The sequence below is a fragment of the Mustela lutreola genome, chromosome 9 (genome assembly GCF_030435805.1).
Source record: "Mustela lutreola isolate mMusLut2 chromosome 9, mMusLut2.pri, whole genome shotgun sequence".
Taxonomy (NCBI): Eukaryota; Metazoa; Chordata; class Mammalia; order Carnivora; family Mustelidae; genus Mustela; species Mustela lutreola.
In genome coordinates this window covers 91,748,351-91,767,531 of record NC_081298.1, presented here as the reverse complement: position 1 = coordinate 91,767,531, position 19,181 = coordinate 91,748,351, and the positions used below count along the sequence as shown (strand labels likewise).

The 19,181-nt window shown below is 43.4% G+C and overlaps 1 protein-coding gene across 2 annotated transcripts in view; it reads right to left on the bottom strand.

Annotated features, from left to right (window-relative positions):
* Positions 1 to 19,181, bottom strand: part of ANTXR1 (ANTXR cell adhesion molecule 1) — a 220,999-nt gene that overhangs the window by 96,798 nt on the left and 105,020 nt on the right. For both annotated transcript variants that reach the window (XM_059187868.1, XM_059187867.1), the window contains exons 11-12: positions 14,174 to 14,243; positions 12,848 to 12,926 (exon numbers count right to left, since the gene is read on the bottom strand). In XM_059187868.1, the coding sequence (XP_059043851.1) occupies positions 12,848 to 12,926; positions 14,174 to 14,243 (149 nt within the window). The remainder of the gene's footprint in view (positions 1 to 12,847; positions 12,927 to 14,173; positions 14,244 to 19,181) is intronic.

Below are 19,181 nucleotides of genomic sequence, written 5' to 3'. Positions count from 1 at the left end.
GGGGAGTGCAAACAATATGAATCATGTCAATCCCAAACAATGTCCTGATCAGAAGCTGTCCTGGGGCAGCTTGTGATTTGGTGTGATGTGACCATAAATTGCCACCCAGGACAATATGGCCTGGGTTTGGCTGCTGTCTCCTCCAGTTCTATGATAGTCTAGTCCATGGATTTTGCCAAGTTTGGACCATGTAAGGAGTTGGCAATTATTTCAGTGTTGGCAGAAAGGAGACCTTTGGAGGCTCTCTCTTCTTTTTGGCCCTATTTCCCAAACTGTTAATCAAGCCTTCCCTTTGTGCCTCCTTCTCTACTTCTGCTCTCCTTCTCCCCTTCTTCCTCCTCCTCCTTCTTCTCCTCCTCCACCCCCCACCCTTTCCCCCTCTCCCTCTCCACTCATACATACTTTTTGGACCCTCTTTAAAATATGCACTTCTTCCTAAAATTGTGCCTCTCACAGCTAGGCTCACTAATCCAGAATGCTCAACCCAAAAGGCTCAAACATTCAGAGTAGCTCCAACAACCCAGGAGTAGGCATGAATGGACATACCGGTCATTCACTAAAGGTTGTGTGCTTAGGATATACACTGTCTCTCAAGTTCTTGTTCAGAGATCAGGAATTCTTCTTTTATATACAAATTATAAAAGCTTGGTTGTCTGATATTAAGATATCTGATATCTTAAACTGTCAAATTAGAAAGGGGGCATCTAGAACAGGAGACACACATATACTAAGAAGTGAGAGGTCAGAAAACACAGAATGATAAACTTCAAAAACCATGGTGCTTGGAAGGGCCAACAGCCTCAAAAATCGAGGGTTTCATAGTGATGTGGCTCATTAGGCCATGGCTCATGATTTTAGCACATGATAAGATGGTGGAGACTAAGGTGTAAACATTATACTGTATTTTGCAACATTCATTTTTGCACAAAGGCTTCCGTAGGAAGAAAGACCAAAGAAATAGGTGAGGGATAAGCTCAATCAATATGTGTTTTTGTGGTTCTCTTGATTAATGATCTCCCTCTAGCAGAGCCCCAGCCTGTGACAGTAATGAGTGTGGCCTGTCCCCCATCCAGTGATAACACGGTTCTTCAGACATATGTCTATTTTTCATCTTCCCTGCCCCCCAACTAATAATTTTCTTTGTTACTTCTCTATTTGTCTTGTTTTCTATTTTGTTCTTACTTTCCTACTTTTGGACTTCTCTTTTTTCAGTAGGGTTTACTCTGTTCTCTAATGTTTTGAGTTCAATGCTTGGCTAATTAGCTTACAACTTCCTTCTTTTCTAATACAAACATTCAAGGCTACAGATTTCCCTCTAAGAACCACTTTAGCTGCATTCACAAGTTTTGGTATGTGACATCTTCATAATTGACTAATTTTAAGTATTTCCTAATTTTCATTATGACTTTGCTTTGACTTAGAAAAGGTTTAGATGTCTGTTTGATTTTCCAAAAATGTGAGATTTCCCCAGCTTTGATAAGCCCTGCAATAGCACCAATGGCTATACCATGAAGTTGGCCATAATGTAGTTGTCGATCAGCTCCTGCCTTCTCTTATTCCCCCTACTCGCCAAAGAAGAGAGGCTAGACTTCTCTTTTTCCAAAGTGGAATGGGGTGGATGGTGGAAAGGAGGAGACTGATCAGTTTTGTTCAGGATATGTTTCTTTCATTTTTGGCACAGTACATTCAGATGGGAAATATTTCACTGAATTTAAGATGCATTCTTATAGATAACTGGTTATTTGATGAGCCATTAGGGAAAATGTGGCCAATTAAATGATGATATATTATTGATTACCTGAAAAATACTAATTTCAGAGATGTTAAGGTGTGCAAAAAGTATGTCTTAGAATTTATAAAATAATGGTATTTTTTAATTAATCTTATAATTTTGTAACCCTTATTTAATGCAACCAAAAAAATTTGGACCCTTCTTAGAATATTTTGCTGTAATCTCATTGTGTACCTACTAGATGCTTAATTGTATTATTCAAGTCATTTATATTTTATTAATTTTCCTTGGGCTGCTTAATCTATTAATTACTGAAAGAACTGTATTTAAATCTCTTGTGGTGGTGGATCTATCAATTTCTCTTTGTAATTCTGTCAATATTTGTTTCATATATGCTGAGGATATGTCATTAAGTTCAGATTAGAATTATACCCTTCAAGTTAAGTGTTACTTTTAACATTATGTAATGGTCCTTTTTATACCAGTAACTTTGTTTGTTTTATCTAATATTAATATAGCTATATTAGTTTTCTGTTGGTATTTTCCTGATATAACTTTTCTCATACTTATATTTTATTGAATGTATTTTTTATTATAAACAGCATACAGTGTGATATTTTTTAAACACAATTTGTCTGTGTTTTTTAACTGCTGAGTTTGGTCCTTTATATTTATCTTGGTTATGGATTATTTGGATTTAGCTTTTATTTCTAAAAATAAATATTGCCATCTTATATGTGTTTATCACAGAGTTTCTTGAGAGCCTAGATTCAGAAATTTTTTTTTCTTATTTATTCTCAAAACAAAGAAATTTCAAACTTAGGGCAAACATTCTTTAGAATACTTTGAGATAAAAATATTGAAAGTCAATTGCTCAAACAGCCAAGAAAAACAAATCAGCCCGACTCCTCCAAAACACATTTGAAAAGATATTTTTATGCATACAAGAGTTATCAAAATAGAGATGTTGGCAAACTATTTTTATTTCAGTTCACAAACAACATTTGATATCTGAATTCTGCATTTTGATATTCCTGTGGTCTTTTGCCCTTTCTAATGACAGTATGAGAAACCAGAGGTCATCTTGTTAAAATAATAATAGTAAAAAAATACTAGATATTGTGAAAAAGACCTTGAATTATTTATGGCTTTCCTGAGACTAACTAATAAAGAGATGAGAATGACTTATGACTAGTATATCAATTGTTTGTAAATCAGAAGACGTGTTTTGAAGTTATTAAAACAAGTTGTTCTCAGAAGGAGCTCAAAAGGAATACGCTTTGGTTTGAAATATAATCTCTTTTGTATTGGTTGGATGTTGGCCAGTTTGAATTGCACTAAGACAATATACCTCCAGTGTCCCAACAAAAGGATCTCATATTTATTTGCAGAATATAAGAGCCAAACTCAGTTGTTTTACCGTATAGGACTCCTAACATTTACCTTATTCCTCTACCAGCTTACTTTTAGTTTTAGAATTATAGACTCTCAGTGCTGGAAGGGGTCTGAAAGCTAAGTCCAACAGAGGCTGTCTGAGGCACGAATGGCATTTACATAATTCTGCCAACTTGTCAAGTTGCCTGTGCTTGAATACAACCCTAGGAGGGAGTTCACCGCCCTCTTAAGCAGCCAATTATGTCGACCTTTTTAAAAATTGAGCCCCAAACAGATTAGCAGCCTATTCTACTCCTTGCATCTATACAATAAAAGCAGACATTCCTGTCTCAGGACAGTCCTGCAAATATTAAAAACAGCCATCAAGTCCTCCTTTGTCTCAGGCCAAGAGTCCCAATTCCATAGAAGATTCTATGTAGCCGACCATATTTGGCAATACTTTTCACACATTCAGTTTCTCTGGGCTCTCTCTTGAAGCGTCCTGGTATTTCATACAATACTCAAATGAGATTTTACTTCCACCAAGCTCAGAGGTTCCGTCTCTTCTTTAGTCACAGATGCAATACTTCTCTTAATTCAGAAGCCAGAGCCTCTTTGGAAACCCCATCACCGTGCTGATTCTCAAAGAGCTTATGGCATTAGGGTGAGGAAAACTAACTCTGGATGCCTGCTGTGTAGCGGGCTGGTTATCTAAGGACCAGAATTTCAGCCTCCACATTGATCTGATCCCAGAGTCCATGTTTATTCCCACTTTTCTTCTCCAACTAATCTTTCCCCTGTGTTTTGTTAAGCCACATCATTCAAAGGACATATTACCTATAATTACAGCAATAATAAAGTAAAGGCCATTCTTTTTCAGGGCTGAGCATGAAATGCTGATGAGTCACTTGTAAGCTCTGGGGCTGTGGGTTGGCCATTTAGGGGACAAAGTTCCCTTCAGATAGTGTAAAAGTAAACTGGAGCCTATTTCCTTTCCAGATGAACAAATTTATTAATCAATGGCACCCAAACTAATGTTTTTTTATTAATATACTTGGAACATACAAATGATGGACTGATCTTTCTAAAATAATGCTTTGCACTTTTTTGGAATGACTTCCAATGGTCCAAACTCCACCATCTGTCTGTCATTCAAACCCTCTTCAAGGTCAGTCTACTATTTCCTCTCCAATCCACTCTCCTCTTACTCTTCCAGCCTATATGAACACACAGTAGCTAAATGAACAAGGAGAAGGTGGGTGTGGGAGTGAACTGGACCGGAAGTGGAATAATGTTAGGATGAAGGAAGCTAGAGGGTAAAGTCAGAGTGTGGGCACTGGTCCTGCCCTCCTCACCTGGGTGTTTGGAAAAGGACTTGTCTTCTCCAGGCGCCATTTCTTAGAATTGAGAAACAGTTCGGGGAGGGTCTTGTTGGGAAAAGGGCACTCACGGGATAGGCGTTTGGGGCTGAGTAAAGCACGAGCTGCCTACTTGTTCTCCCTGAATTTCTGGGATGATTTGTCCACAGCTCTCTCTTGCAGGGGGGTGGGCAACAGTTTTTTGAGTAACTGGGACATAATCCCCTTAGGTCCAGTAAGTAGACACTCCTCAAAATGTGTAGTGCTTGTGTCAAGTGACTTATCCGAAGGCCTGTGAGGAGGTTTGTGAGTTTTTGGAACAGATGGAGGAATTTCTGGGCACCTGATATTTGCCTTTTGTACCCCACAGTGTAAAATATATACCCCTTGGATTATATATTATGTCTTGGTACCAATGTTGTGGATTCTGAAGGGCATGGAGGTTTTTGTTTGAGTCCTTAACATTTTGCCTATAGTACTATTCTAATACACTTTGATCCTGATCTTTGGCCCCATTTTCCACCAACAGCCTCCTTCCTACACATCTTTCCTACCCAAGAGATGCACATGCTTACAGCTATTGGTATGAAGTACCTATCCCAAAGATAGCTACCTACTGTGATTTATGGACTGTTTTGCTGACCTTGGAAAAGAAATAGAAGAAAAAAGTCTTCTCTGATTTCTACTTTTTTCTGAAGAGCATGCAGTAATATTTTATTATGTTGGAAGGCCAGATTGCCACTCAGCACAGGCTGCTGGACTCATTCCCTACCAGGCTGGTGAAATTCAAGCAATTTTGGCAAGGGCAGCCATGCCAACTGTCTGTTTACCTAGATAGCCCTATGACTACAAAACCAGGCTGGATTTGCATCTTCCTAATTATTTCAAAGAAATTAGTAACAGAATTGAACCGATTTACAAAGTGAATCCGGGAAGGTGCTGAGGACAGCTCTGAAGGCGGTTCTCAGAGGTGGTCCTTACCCCCTCTGTAGCCTCTCCTGGGTTAAGTCACTGCAGCCTCCATCTGTGAGGCCCAGCACACCCTCTTTAGAGCCAGCCCTGACCAGACTGGGTGAGCTGCCACGGCACAAGTTTCTGGTATTTCAGTGTGAGCTCAGGCCATGCCAATGCTCCCCAAGTCATGACTTCCTTGCAGTTCCTTAGATTCTCTTTTTCCCCTCTGAAGATAAAAGGTGTTTATTTCTCGAATGAGGAAAGGTTGGATGTTAACATGAAAACTGCATCGTGTATGATGTTTATATTAAATATTAAAGAAACTCCACACTGAGGCAGATAAGGCCTTGCTACTGGTCTCAGTTGTTTTGTCCTGCTCTCCTAATACCCCATCCCAACCCATCACAGCCCCTGTGGCCCAAAACATGCCTTTAACCGGGCTATGTTAACTCAGCAAATGCCAGTCTTTCTTCCTAACCGAGTTCACGTATCATCTCTCTTGTTCTTCGTTTCCCCAGACACTCTACTTCATGCTCTCACATGGCATTGGTCAATTCTTAGTTGAAGAACTTATCACATTAGATTGCAATACCTTCCAAACTTGTCCGTTCCCCATGTCTTACATCTTTGTGTCCTTTGGGCTTAACAGATTTAGTTAGCTAGATTCTCTGTCAGTTGCTGTGGTTCTGTTTCACTCCCAGCCTTGTGCTGTAGACCCTCATGGACTGGCTGGCAGCCTGCCCTGAATCTCGATCCAGTTCAATGGGCTCTTTCTAGATGCAGGTCTGCACCCCTGGCAAGAGTCTGCTCCTAGGGGAGCTGGTGCTGTTCTATGGCGGTCTTTGACTATTGCCCTGTCTGGGATCACTGGTTGTAGTTTCTTGGCTAACAGAATTGTTCCTCTTAAATCATGCCCAAGCTCTCCATACTCCTTGGATGTGTACATTGGGTTGCTGCCCATCTTCTTTGGAGGACTATCTTCCAACCAGCTCAGTGGCCCCTGTTCTAATCCTCCTGTATTTTGGCTCCCTTTCTCTCCTACCAGCAGGTGCCATCATGATCTCAGTATGACCCAGTTGAGTTCATTCATTCATTCTTTCATTCATTTATTTAGTTACCAACTATCTGCTGAGTACTACGTGCAGGCATTGTGCCAGGTGCTGGGTTGCCACGGTGAATAAGACACAATCTTTGTTCTTTCCTCAAGGAGCACATGTGCTACACTGTGCATGGGAGGCAATTTTTCTTTCCAGTATCTGTATTGTTGTTTTTTACTCCAAGTCTCCAGTTGTGTCTGACTTATAACCTATCTCTACATGGTAGCTGGAGGCCCTCTCTTTTGTGAGACATTGGGAGCCATAAAGTGTTAAAAACAATATTGATGCTCACTGGGCCCTCTCTTACTGAAACAAGGACTAACAAGTCTGTGGCTCACCAATCGCTCACCGGGCCTTACTGTGAGAGGTGGAAGCAAAGGGAATACTTGGAACATGGAAAAGGAGAGAAAGTTTAATAGTCTTTGCCTGGCAACACAAAAGGGAGAAGATCCCTAGACTGGTCATGTTGGGCTAAAATTATTTTCGGCAAATTCCTATTTTTATACCAGAAGATACTGTCCAAAAGAAGAAACATAAAAGAGAGGATCTGATTTTAAAATCTTGGGGTTCCTAAATGAGTAAGATTGGGAATGAATCAAGAGGATAAGAATTTGTTTTTTATTATGTTATATGTTAGTCCTCATATGTAATAAATCGTTTTTCTTGAATAGATTCTAATGCTTTTTTTAAACTTTGGAGGACATTTTGTGCCAGGTAAGTATAATGGTAAGAGTCCTGTGTGTTTATGATTTACCTGGCAAGCTTATTAGAATGCAGACTCCCTCCAAGAAATCCTAATTCTTCAGAGTTTCTTAAACTGGTATGACAGACATCTTGGACTAGATAATTCTTTGTCATGGGTGGTGGCTCTTCTGCACATTGTTGGTGTCTTTCTCTCTCTCTTTCAAACAAATATCAGCAGAAAAATATCACTAGTTTCAGAAAAGAACAGTCTGAATTCACAAAAATCTGAAGGATGAAATGGTTAAAAAAATCTTTGGGAAATAAGTGAACACCACATTCATCCCCAGAACATCAGGTTCAATCCCTGTGTTCCTGAAGCATGGCAAGTTGTGGCCACCTCAGGGGTCACTGGAAGATCCAGTCTGTTGTGAGCTGCCCTCCTGAAGTTGCATTTCTTTTCTGCATGAAACGTTACCTCTTCTGATCTCCAGACATGCTTGGCATGATAGAACATTTTCAATAATAGGAATGTTTATGTGGTAATAATGCATAACCTTTACTGGTTTTAATTCATTCTTGGGAATAGTCTAAGTATTCCTCTTACATTCCTGTTTACTTGATTCATTTACTGAGAAATTCTTTTTTTTCAAAAATAGTGAAGAAACTGCAGCTTAATCTTATTTGACTTTCTACCAGATCCAGTTTAGAACCTTATGTCAAACTTTAGGTCTCTTACCTTTCTTTCAAAGATGGTGATTCTCTAATACACTAGAGATCAGTGTTAATCAAATGTTCATCATAGTTAATAGGGAAGGGAATTAGCTGGGCCTCATCGTTACATTCAGGGTGAAGGGTAATAACTACTGTCCTGGGAGAGTAGTTGCCATCTGAGAAATGGCCCCAAATTAAGAAGGCTTCAGAAACAAACAAAATGAGAGGAAAAGAGTAAAAAAGTTATGGTTCCTGGGAGGGGGCATGAACTAACTGTGCTCACAGGCATATCTAGTTCTTCCTCAGGTTGGTTTTTCATTAGTGGACAGCCTCTTCCCGCCTCTTCCCCTGAAATTATTTTCTCTCAAATCACTACTTGGGATGTCTCCTCCAGGAAGCCCTCGTGTCTCTCTCTTCCTGAATTCACTCTTTTCCTACTCTGAAATCCTAGATCATTTACACCTGGTTCCCACCATCTTGCTCTTTACTTACATAGTCCTTTATATGTGTGTTGAGCTCCTTTCTCTAAGTGTATTTTAAGCTCCTTAAGGGTAACAACTTTGTAAAATGTAAATGGAACAGTGATGACCCAGTAGGACTTCAAGAAATACTTGTGAGGGATTCTCTGATTTTTATACACTTTGGCTGGAAAGTTAGAAAATTTGAAGGCATTTATGTAAAAGAAGACCGTCTTTCTTGAAAAATTCTTTAAGGTGCTGACATCTGCTTGCTTTGCAAGACAAAAGGCAAACTTCTTTTAAGTATTTCCCCTAAAGCAACACCATGGTCCTGATTTTCTCCCCTATGGCTAGAGGCTGGGGAAGAAAAGGAAGGCCATTTGAGACTCTAGAGATGGGACATATTCACATATGCTGTGAAAGAGGACTTTGGATGTTTGACCATTTTCTAGAGTCCTGGAGTCCTGGAGCTTCACAAAGTTTACCATTTGTATAGGAATCTTTTAGCTCTTGGATGGAAAAAACTCTTTCCTGTAAAACTTCATGGAATTTCTGCTCCTGGCAAAGAATAGCAGTTATTCATTGTGGATCTTGAAAACTATGACATGGTTGTCCAAATGGGCACCAAATAAAGCAAGGAAAGAAAAGTCTCAACTACATATTTTAAAATTATTTTTGGTTCCAGGTGATGGGCGGGGCAGGCTGTGACTGGCATCGCCAAGACTAACCCTTTACTCAGACCCAAGGGATCACTTCTGATCTAAAAACCTTGTCCTTCAAACCAGCTGCCGAAGAAACAAAGGCAAGTCCAAGGCCTTACTTCATATTCTGGATGGCCACACATTCCACCTGCGTCTCTATTTTGTCCAGTGTTGACTTTAGTCTTTTGAATTTGAGCTTCTATGAAGGGTCCTGCTGGGTATTGGCATTTTATGATTGACTGTAGACCCATTTTTTCTCTAGATGATTTTGACCATCTCGTCTACCTTCTTTCAATCACATGTGCTTGGCTGAGCGACAGACATGGACCCCTAGGGATCCATCTTATCTCAAGAGACTCCTTTTACTATAACAGGCCTCTGAAGTGGGAACCAACTCTCTGGAAAGAATTTCCAATCAGTTTAATACTTTTGACTAAGCTTCTACTATCCTAGCATCTAACATCTATTAAGCAGTACTCCCTACCAGGCCTTCTACCAAGCAATTGCCATCTATCTATCATTCCAGTTAAGATTCACAATGCAGCAAAGAGAGGTAAAGTATTATTATTCTAATTTTACAGATTAGGAAATAGATGCACAAAGGGGTTAAACACGCTCAAGGCCACACATCTAGCTGACCACAAAACTGACCTCCTCCATCGCGAACCTGCTCCTTCAGTCTTCCTTCTGTCCACTGAGGGCAATTCCATTCTTTCAGGTACTTAGGCTGAAGAATGTGGGACCATGCTGGCCATCTCTCCTCTCAAGCCCTACATCCAATGCTTTGAGAAATCCATCGGCTTTGCCTTCATGGTATATCCAACTCTGACTGCTTCTCTCATCACCATTGCTCTCTGCTGAGTCAAACCATCATCATCTTTTGCCTGAAATATTGCCATACCTTCCTAACCAGTCATGGTCCTTCCATCCCTGCCTTCCCACGGGCTGTTCCCGCAGCCAGAGAGATCTTTCAAATCTAAGTCAGCTCGTGTTGCTCCTCTGGGCAAAAGCCAAAGTTCTCACAAGACCCTCCACTCTCCATCCCCATGACCTCACCGTGTCCTGCTCGCCTCCCTGGCTCTCTTCCAGCGACAGGCCACCAGCCTTCCTGCTCTTCCTGGAACACACTGTATGTCTCTGGTTTTGAGGTCTAAACCCTGGGGCCCTCTGGTTGGTATGGTCTTCTTCCACTAGCCTTACAGTCAACTTCAAGTCTCTACTTAAGTGCTACCTTCTCAACGTATCTTTGTTTATAATACACTCACTCGAGTAGTACCAAGTCATCTTACTCGGCTCTATTTTTTCTGTAGCATATATTACCTTTTGACATATAGTGTAATTCATTTGTTATGTTTCTTGTTTCTTTCTTCCTTTTTTTTTTTTTTTTTAAGATTTTGTTTATTTATTTGCCAGAGACAGAGGGAGAGAGAGCGAGCGATCACAGGCAGACAAAGAGGCAGGCAGAGGCAGAGGGAGAAGCAGGCTCCCTGCCGAGCAAGGAACCCGATGTGGAACTCGATCCCAGGACCCTGGGATCATGACCTGAGCCGAAGGCAGCTGCTTAACCAACTGAGCCACCCAGGCATCCCTGTTTCTTGTTTCTTTTCTGCTTTCTCTCCCTCTGCCCCTCCCCTCTAGATAGAGAGCTTTGTCTGTAGTGTCCTATGATGTATCCCGGAGACCTAGGATAGTGCCTGGCACATTATACGTGATCAATGGATATTTGCTGAACAAATGAATGAATGGTCCTGGATCTCAAATCTTAGGGTATTCATAATTTTGTTAGAGACATACAGCATTCTCAAGTGAAAAGGGCAATAATGCAGAAGATGTAATGGGGTGGTGTTTATCAAGGGTCAAGTGAACAGAAAACTTAGTGACGAGTTCTCGCATAAGGGAGATAGAAGACATGAACGGAGGCGGGAGTGAGTTGGAAAGATAGAGGGGACTGTGCGCTGAGCTCTTTTCCTTCTGCAGTACAATAGTAAGGATACCCTTTCTTCTTGGCTTTCAGGCCCAGGACTTAAGCCACAATCCTAGTCCTGTAGCTGCCATACCACAAGTTTGGTCCTGAGACGTTTCCCTTCCTCCTCTTCATGCCCTTGTGGCCTCAAGGGCATGGCTGTTTCTCTGTGGTACAGTCATACCTAATGAGAAATACAGGCCCGTACTGCTGGATCACTCAAAAGCAGGGAGGAATCTGGAATGGACTTGTTAGGTTTGGGGTATTTTAATCATTTCCTGCAGGTTGGCAAGTTCCAGAAGGGTCAATTTCTAAAGGAATCAGGCGGGATACATTTAAAGAAATTTCACTGTTTCTCCAAAAGGTTTTCTTAATTTGGTCTCTAGATTTGATGTTCCACTGAGGGGCGCCTGAGACATGGACCTTTCTCAGTGGTGACACTTCTCTGCGGCAACCCTACTTTCTTACTTTGGTCAAGTAAAACTTTTCCGTTGTCTATACTCATTGCACTGGCTCACCCTGCTTTCAGGAAAACTGGTTCGCTCCAACCACAGGATGGAAATGTGTGTATGTGTGGTGGGAGGGATGGGGGAGGGTGGGGAGCGGAAGGTGAGGGTGGGTGCAGGGGCACAAGTTGAGAGCGAAAATTGTCCACCATGAGGCGGGACTTCCTGCTCATTTATGATATGACTCATTTTGATTTTGTCTGACTTCAGTGCATGCCTGCTATCGCTTACCCCCCAGGACAATGTTAGGGAGACAAGCCCCCATTACACAGGGGCTCCCATGACATGTCCTCCAAAGCCCAGGAAGGACGTGACCATAGTATCCACCTAAGTTGGCCATTAGGCCAAACACATTAGCCTTTAGAATGATCCAATGGAAAAAAATGCATTTGGTTAGAATACCTGACTATTCAGACAAAGGTTAATTCGGAACTGCTCGTGTTTGAGGCTGAGGTCTGCAGAGCCCTGGCAGGCCTCTGATGGGCTGAGATCTGAGATCCTGCCAGCAGGAGGGAGCATGTACACTGGCAGAAGGCCTGCCACCCAGAGCCACACCTGACACCCTCCCTAGGAGGCACCGGAGCCCCCAAAGCTTGGGCCCACTCCCGGCTTCGCTTCCCTTCATCTGGCACGAGGCCTGGGCATCATCACTTTTTTAAAAAGTTGTGCAGGTGGCTTTATGCATAACCAGAAATAAAAACCACCTGGGTCCATTAAGGACCCAGAGAAGGGATGTCTGAGGGCGGGTAGAATACAGTCCCCACTCTTGCCTCACAATCCTTATGGCATAGCACCCCCCCCCCCTGCTTCACCAAGTTTCCTTTTTCTCCTGGATTATTTCCACAATCGTATAAACAAGCTGCAATTTCTGCCGTTCTAAATGAGACTCTCCTTATGTTGCATATCGTCCTTTAGTTACTGCCCTATTGCCCAGCTTCCCTTTAGGGAAAATCCTGAAGATATGTGTTCTGCGTGTGCCATCCGATTTCTTTCTGCACATTTCCTCCTAGACCCAGTGTGTCTGGATAGCCCCCCTCACCGCTGCGCAGACCCAGGCCCTGTCTTACCATCTGGACACGCCAGGGCCTTCAGGTCTCACCCTCCCTTGGTCACAGAAGTGGACCAGTTGGAGAAACCCAACACAGGCCTTCCCAATACCCTCCAGGGGTCTGGCATGCTCCCCGATCCAGCCTGCAGCTGGCCCTGCGGGGCTGGGATCAAAGCTTAGTGAACAGAATGCAGAACTGGAAACTTCCAGGGAAATGAGAATGACAATAGAGCCTTCAGGAAAGCGAAGGCGATGACTTACACAGCGTGTGGTGGTGATGATGACAGAGCTGGAGATGAAAGAGAGGCCATCGTTCATGCTGACCTGAAGCGCGGCTTTCCTGCAATGACAAGGGAGCCAGAGACGCTCAGCGTGGTGTGTGAGGAGCAAGGAACTGCGAGACCTAGGTCCCCTGCAGGCTCTGCACCTAACCACCCTGGGGACTGTGGTCTCCTCCCCTGGGGGCCTGGGCGGTCTCTTTTGTAACATGTGGAGGATGGCCTCCAGGGCCCATCCGCATGCTCTAGCATTCTAGAGAGATGTCAGGATACCCTCGATGGTGTATCCGGGTGTTGAGTTCAGCCCTTCTTACATGGCAGCGAATTGCATTGAATGGGTAAAGCCTGTGACCATTTCATTTACCAGACACACTGTCCTCAGAAAAAGTGTTCCCAAAACATGGCTTGAGTCTGTGGGCATAAACCCTTCGAGCTATAAACTCAATGTTCCGCTCATGGAGGTACAGCAGTGCATGAATGGCCTTCCGCCCTCCTTCCATCTCTGTGACACTCACTGAAACCTGAACCTCTGTTTTGCTTATCGTTGGCAGTATGGACACAGGGTTCGTTTGTGGAATCAGTGGACTTGAAGGCCAGGGTCGGCAACCAGACTTGGAGGCTTCATAATTAGAACAAATGATTGAAAGCAGAAGTTAGATGAGCATGTTTAGTACTTTTTCCTCAAAGCTGTCATTCTTTCTTCAGCGAATTTGTGTTCCTCTCACAGACACCCAACAGAAACCCAATGCCCTTCAGGGGCACAGAGGAAGGAGCACGGAGTTTGGCCTCAGAAGGTCTGAATCTGGGGTCCTGAACTAGCTCTGGACCCACTTGACCCCTCTGAGCTTCCTTTCCATGTTTCCTTATCTCTAAGGAGGGATAATCATGCAGGAGGGCAATTATGATGCCAGGGTGAGATAACGTGTGTGAGAGGGCTTTGGGAAGCGTGAGCTCTGGAAATGTAGCTGTGATTCAGCGAGACATACCCTTGTTGGAAACTAGACCCTTCTGCTACTGCAGTGTGATCTTGGGTAAACTACTTAAATTCGCTCAACCATAGATTCCACATCGTAAAACTGGGATGACGTAGGCATCTGGTTCTTTGGGAGCTTGGGAGGATAAAGTGTGGTACCCTTTGTAAGACATCTGTCCTGGTGCCTTGCTCAGCGGAAACACCGTCATCGTTACCTGGAGAGGTCTAGACAAGGCTGCATGACAACAACGAAGAAAGACTCTTTCTTCACCCTTTGTCCCCTCTACCTCCTCTCTCTTCCCTGGCAGTGAGGTTCAGTGGCTGGTGGAAACTTACATGCCAACTTCTTTTAAGATAGGTGCTGGACACAGCAAGTAAGTGTCTTCCACAGTGAAGGGCTTCTCATCTGTAAAAAGGAAGTCACTGGATTAAGAAGGGTGAAGCAACTTTCGAATTTCATGTTCAGTCACTCCTACAGGCCATCCATCGAATCCTGGGAGACATGAGAAAAGCAGTAATTCTGAAATAGACACTGGTCTTGAGCCATAAAATCCACTCGAGAGAATGAACTTTAAGGTTCTTCTGCTAGATTACTGGTCCTTAACCCCATACATCCAACTGAGTCAATCAGTGAACAAATAGAGACTGAGCTCTTATCACTGACCAGGCGTAACTACGGGGAAACCAGAAGATGACACACTGGTCCTCAGGGAGCTTCGGGTCTGAGTCTAGTTTGAGAAAGAAGCCACATTCGTGGAGAAAGATTGTTGATGCAGCATTACTTATAATAGCTAAGACAGGAGTGAGCAACCAAAGTGTCCATCCGTGGATGGGCACATAAAGAAAATGTGGCAAATGTATATGTGTGTGCGTGTGTGTGCGTGTGTGTGTACACGCACAAAACATAGATTATGCAGTCGTAGGTGAAGTAAGTCTGGCCATTTGTGACAACATGGATGGAGCTGGAGGACACTACACTAACTGAAGTAAGTTAGAGAAAGATAAATATTGTATGATCTCACTTATATGTGGACTCTAAAAAAGAAAAAAGAAATGAACTCATAGATACAGAGAACAGATTTGTGATTGCCAGGGGTGGGGGGTTGGGCAAAATGGGTGAAGATGGTCAAAAGGTACAAACTTCTAGTTACCAAATAAGACATGAGGATATCATGTACAGCATGGCAACTATAGTTGATAATACCATTTTGCATATTTGGAAGTTGTTAAGAGAGTAAATTTTAGAAGTTCTCATCCCAAGAAAAGATTTTGTAATTCTGTATGGTGATGGACGTTAACTAGATTTATTGTGGTGATCATTTTGCCTTCTATATGAATATTGAATCACTAGGTTGTATGTCTGAAACTAATATAATGCTTTTTGTCAATTGTATCTCAATTTTTTAAAGAAGAAAAAGCTTGCTGACACATACAAGAAGTAGCTAGGCCAAAATATTATTTGGCTTCAGAAGACAGAGAGCTCCCTTCAGGCGGGTGGTGTGGTAAGTTGACAGGGAACACAAAACTTGAGATGTGCTTTGGCGGAGAGATAGGAAGACACATTCTGGTGGGAGGAATTGCATAAGCAAAGGCAGAGCAAACAGAAGATATATTGTAGAGTAGGAGGTAAGTAGGATTTGAAAAGATCAGTATAGGAAGAAGTTTGGTCTAAATTCTTTGCATGAGAACTTAGGAAATGGGACATAGGTGAATGAAAAGAACTTTGGTGGTTTCAGGGGGAAAAAACTTGAAGGGATGATTATGGGAGTTTCAGCAGCTGTAACTGTGGAAGATGGATGAGAATGGGGGGACTCTGGAGGTGGGAAGTTCTGGCTCTTACTCTCTGGGTGACTGGGGAAAGCTGAGAAAGTTTTCATCTCAAGGTTCTTAAAAACTTCATTGTGTCCAAGGTTCTGAGAAGTTACTAACTATAGTCAGTATACAGTATTCATGCCTTCACAGTACAACATTTAAGGGTGTGTGGTCTGTGCAAAACATTGCAGTAGGACCTGCCGGTGATAGGAAGCTGAATAATGAGCCCCTTTCACCAAGCTGTGACTACAAACACTTGCCCTAGAAGACAGAAAGGAATATGTGTATAATTGAAGGATGGTACTGTGCTGTGCACATTTGTTACGAAACCAATGTCTCTTAATGACATTGGACTGTGGCTGACACTACACACTTGCCTGAGGATGGATTAGGAAGTCTGATGCCCTCTGTGGCTGGACTGTAGGAGCAGAGCCACCTGGGATGGGGGTTAGAGGACATGTCTGAGCTAAGCATGGCGTCTCCATGGAAGGAGATGATGGATGGCAGAGACTCTGATGTGTGGGGAGGTCTTTGAGGGGTGAAAAGTTAGGGAGGTTATTCCAAGTCATTCATTCATTCAACAAATATTTATTAAAGGCCTTCTATGAGCTAGAGAGACAGGCTGTGAGAACAGAAACATGGTCTCTGATTTCATGGATTTTATAGGAGCTGCAGGGGAGACATTGTTAAGCACTCTCATTTTTATTAAAAAATCTATTCTTTTGAATGTCCTCCATGTGTCCAGCATGGTGCTAGGCTTTCCAATGAACAAAAGAGATGAAACCACCTCACTCAAGCAGCTGACATGCTGGAGATGATGCATGTTGCTATTTAACTATAATTGTGGTGAGCACAAAGAAAGAAAGGGAAGGAAGGTCAGGAACTGCTTCCTAGAGGAAAGGCCATATAAGCTGAGACCTGTGGTCAGGCAAAGAGGACATGAAGTGGGACAAGCGGCCCTGCAAAGATCCTGGGGCAGGAAGGAGCCCAGAGCTTTTTGGGAGCTAAAGGAAGCCCACGAGGCTGGTGAATTTGAGTGAGACAGGGGCTCAAGATGAGGCTAGAAAAGGCAGCAGGACCCAGAAGACCGAGGCCTTGTAGGCCATGGTGGGGCTTTGGGGATTTTTCCTAAAAACAATAAGAAGTATTGGAGGTCCCTCCTCATATATAGAATTCACATTCGCCGATCATGGACCATTGCTGGAATGGTGGAGGTGTGTTGAATGAGACTAGGAAGCTTATGATGACACTGGCGGATCACCCAATGCTCAAGCTGAGCATTTTTATTTTCAAGGTAGTTCCCAGCCTATGCTGATGATCATGCCGGCAAGACTCAACCCAGGGCATGCTGTGGGTCGGCACTCTCTGTGCGATTGGCATAAACCACATCATTGTATTTAACCTGCTAGCGATGCTACTGGGGAAGGATATTACTCCCTTCATTTTAAAAGTGGAGAAGAGACTAGAGAGGTGAAGAAACTTGCCCAATGTTACACAGGAGAGCTTGGATCCACTCCCAGCCCGTCTGGCTGCCCCCTCTTGCTAAGAGTCATGCTTTCCTTCCTTCTATAACAACCCTGTGACTTGAGGCAAGGCAAGGGCATTGGGCTCATTTTCCAGAAGCAAAATGGAGGCCCAGGGAGGCAACAATGACCCACAGTTGCACAGCAAATGAGAGGCAAAGCCAGGACCAGCACTGAATTCTCCACTATTCCTCCCTTGCCAAGAGCCTCTCCATTCCAGGAAAGGCTTGTGTTAGAGAATAAACTGAACTCAGGATAAACATGGCTGACTAGAAACTGTATGTATTTTTCTCTTGCCCATGGCTCATCCTGCTGTACATGTGCTAGCAATACCTGGGAGTGCAGATGCCTGCCCAAGAAGTCAGCCCACAGAGCCACGGGGCAGCCACAGAGGAACCACAGGAGGCCTTGTGACTCTTGGCTGCATTCTGTGGGAAGTGCTGGTCAGCTTGAAGGGGACATCCCAGTCAGAGACAGTGCCCTGCAGCTACGTGAGGGAGATTCCGGGGCCCGGCCTGCTCACGTGGCTGTTAGTGCCCACGCACCCTCTAGGTTCTTCTCCGCAAAGCTCCTCCCCAGCCCTCTGTCCCAACTGGAAAGGAGCGAGAGGACAAGATTGGCCTAGGTCACTTAGACATTTCTCTTTTCCTTCCCTTCATTTTCCTTTCCTGCCTGAGAGACCAAATATTTCTGGAGCAAAGCAGAGGAAAACCTCACTGGGAGGACTGAGGACACATCGCGGAGGCTATCACACAGGCCCAACACCGCCTTCCATCAGTTTATCAGCCTCTGGTGCTATGGGCCTGCTCTGGGGAGCTGGCATTTTCTGTTCTGAGAGGGACTGTTTGGTTTGGAGCCTGTTTTCACTTTACCACAAAAATGAGTGACTTTTTTTCTCTCTCTCTAAACAAAGGAGGGCCATTTGGTTTCCATAACTCACATCATCTGACTCCTTCCTGGAACGTCCTCTTGGGAAGTGGGGCACAAAGCTTTCCCCCTCAGCTGAGCCACGCTTGGCTCAGGGGCCATGCCAACCTTGCTGCCACCTCTGCCAAGGCCAGTGGTGTTGGGATGTTTGTGGGACCATAATCTACTCCGAGGATGACAGAGTCCCAGTCCCTCTGTCCACTGGGCAGTCATTGCTTGTTAGCACTCAGTGGGCAGGGCGGGTGGAGACCAGGAGCTAGGAGACTTGGCTCTTTGGCAAAGGGGGAGAAGATGAGGGAGGGGCAAGGGTTTGAAACCAGAAGTTAAGGGAATTTTTAGATGATCTGTAGATATAAATTTCCTTGCCTTTTGCCAAAGATATTTCAGAATTTGGTGCATACACTCGACATAGGTTAATCTAAAACATGTGTCTACAAGAATCTGATAATTGAACAGAAGCTTGATTTAAACCAGGATTTGGAGATCAGTGAGTGGCACTACACCAAACTGTCAAACACCCTAGGCTTGAGAACAGGGCACCCCTGAGGGTATGCACACAGGGCACAGGGTGGGGCCAAGTACCCACACATCCATCTTATTCTCACATATGTCTGTATCCTCATACGATACCGACATATGTATCCACATATATGTCTGAATCTATACGTTCATACTGATTTTGTCTGACACTATACACTCATGGTCTTGTTGGACATTACTATTACTTATCATTTACAATTTGGGAAACTGTGGCTCAGAGAGGTTTGTTGATTGAATTAGTGTTGCACCACTCGTACATGTCAGAGCTGAACTTCAAACCCAGGTTTTGTTGCAATGATTTGCCCAAGGTCAAGCTTGCTTTTTTTTTTTTTTTTTTAAATTTTAAAACAGATGTACTTTAAACTATTAAATGAAATTAAACTAGCTGGCCATTTCACCTTGTCATAATCTCACAGCTGATTTTGTGATACAGCCCGACCTATCCCAGGAGCTGAGTCTTTCTTTTTGTGACCTGGCCACTTTGGAGGCAAATGGTTAAGATGTTCCATGGGCAGGGCTGGAGGACACTGTCTCCTATGGGA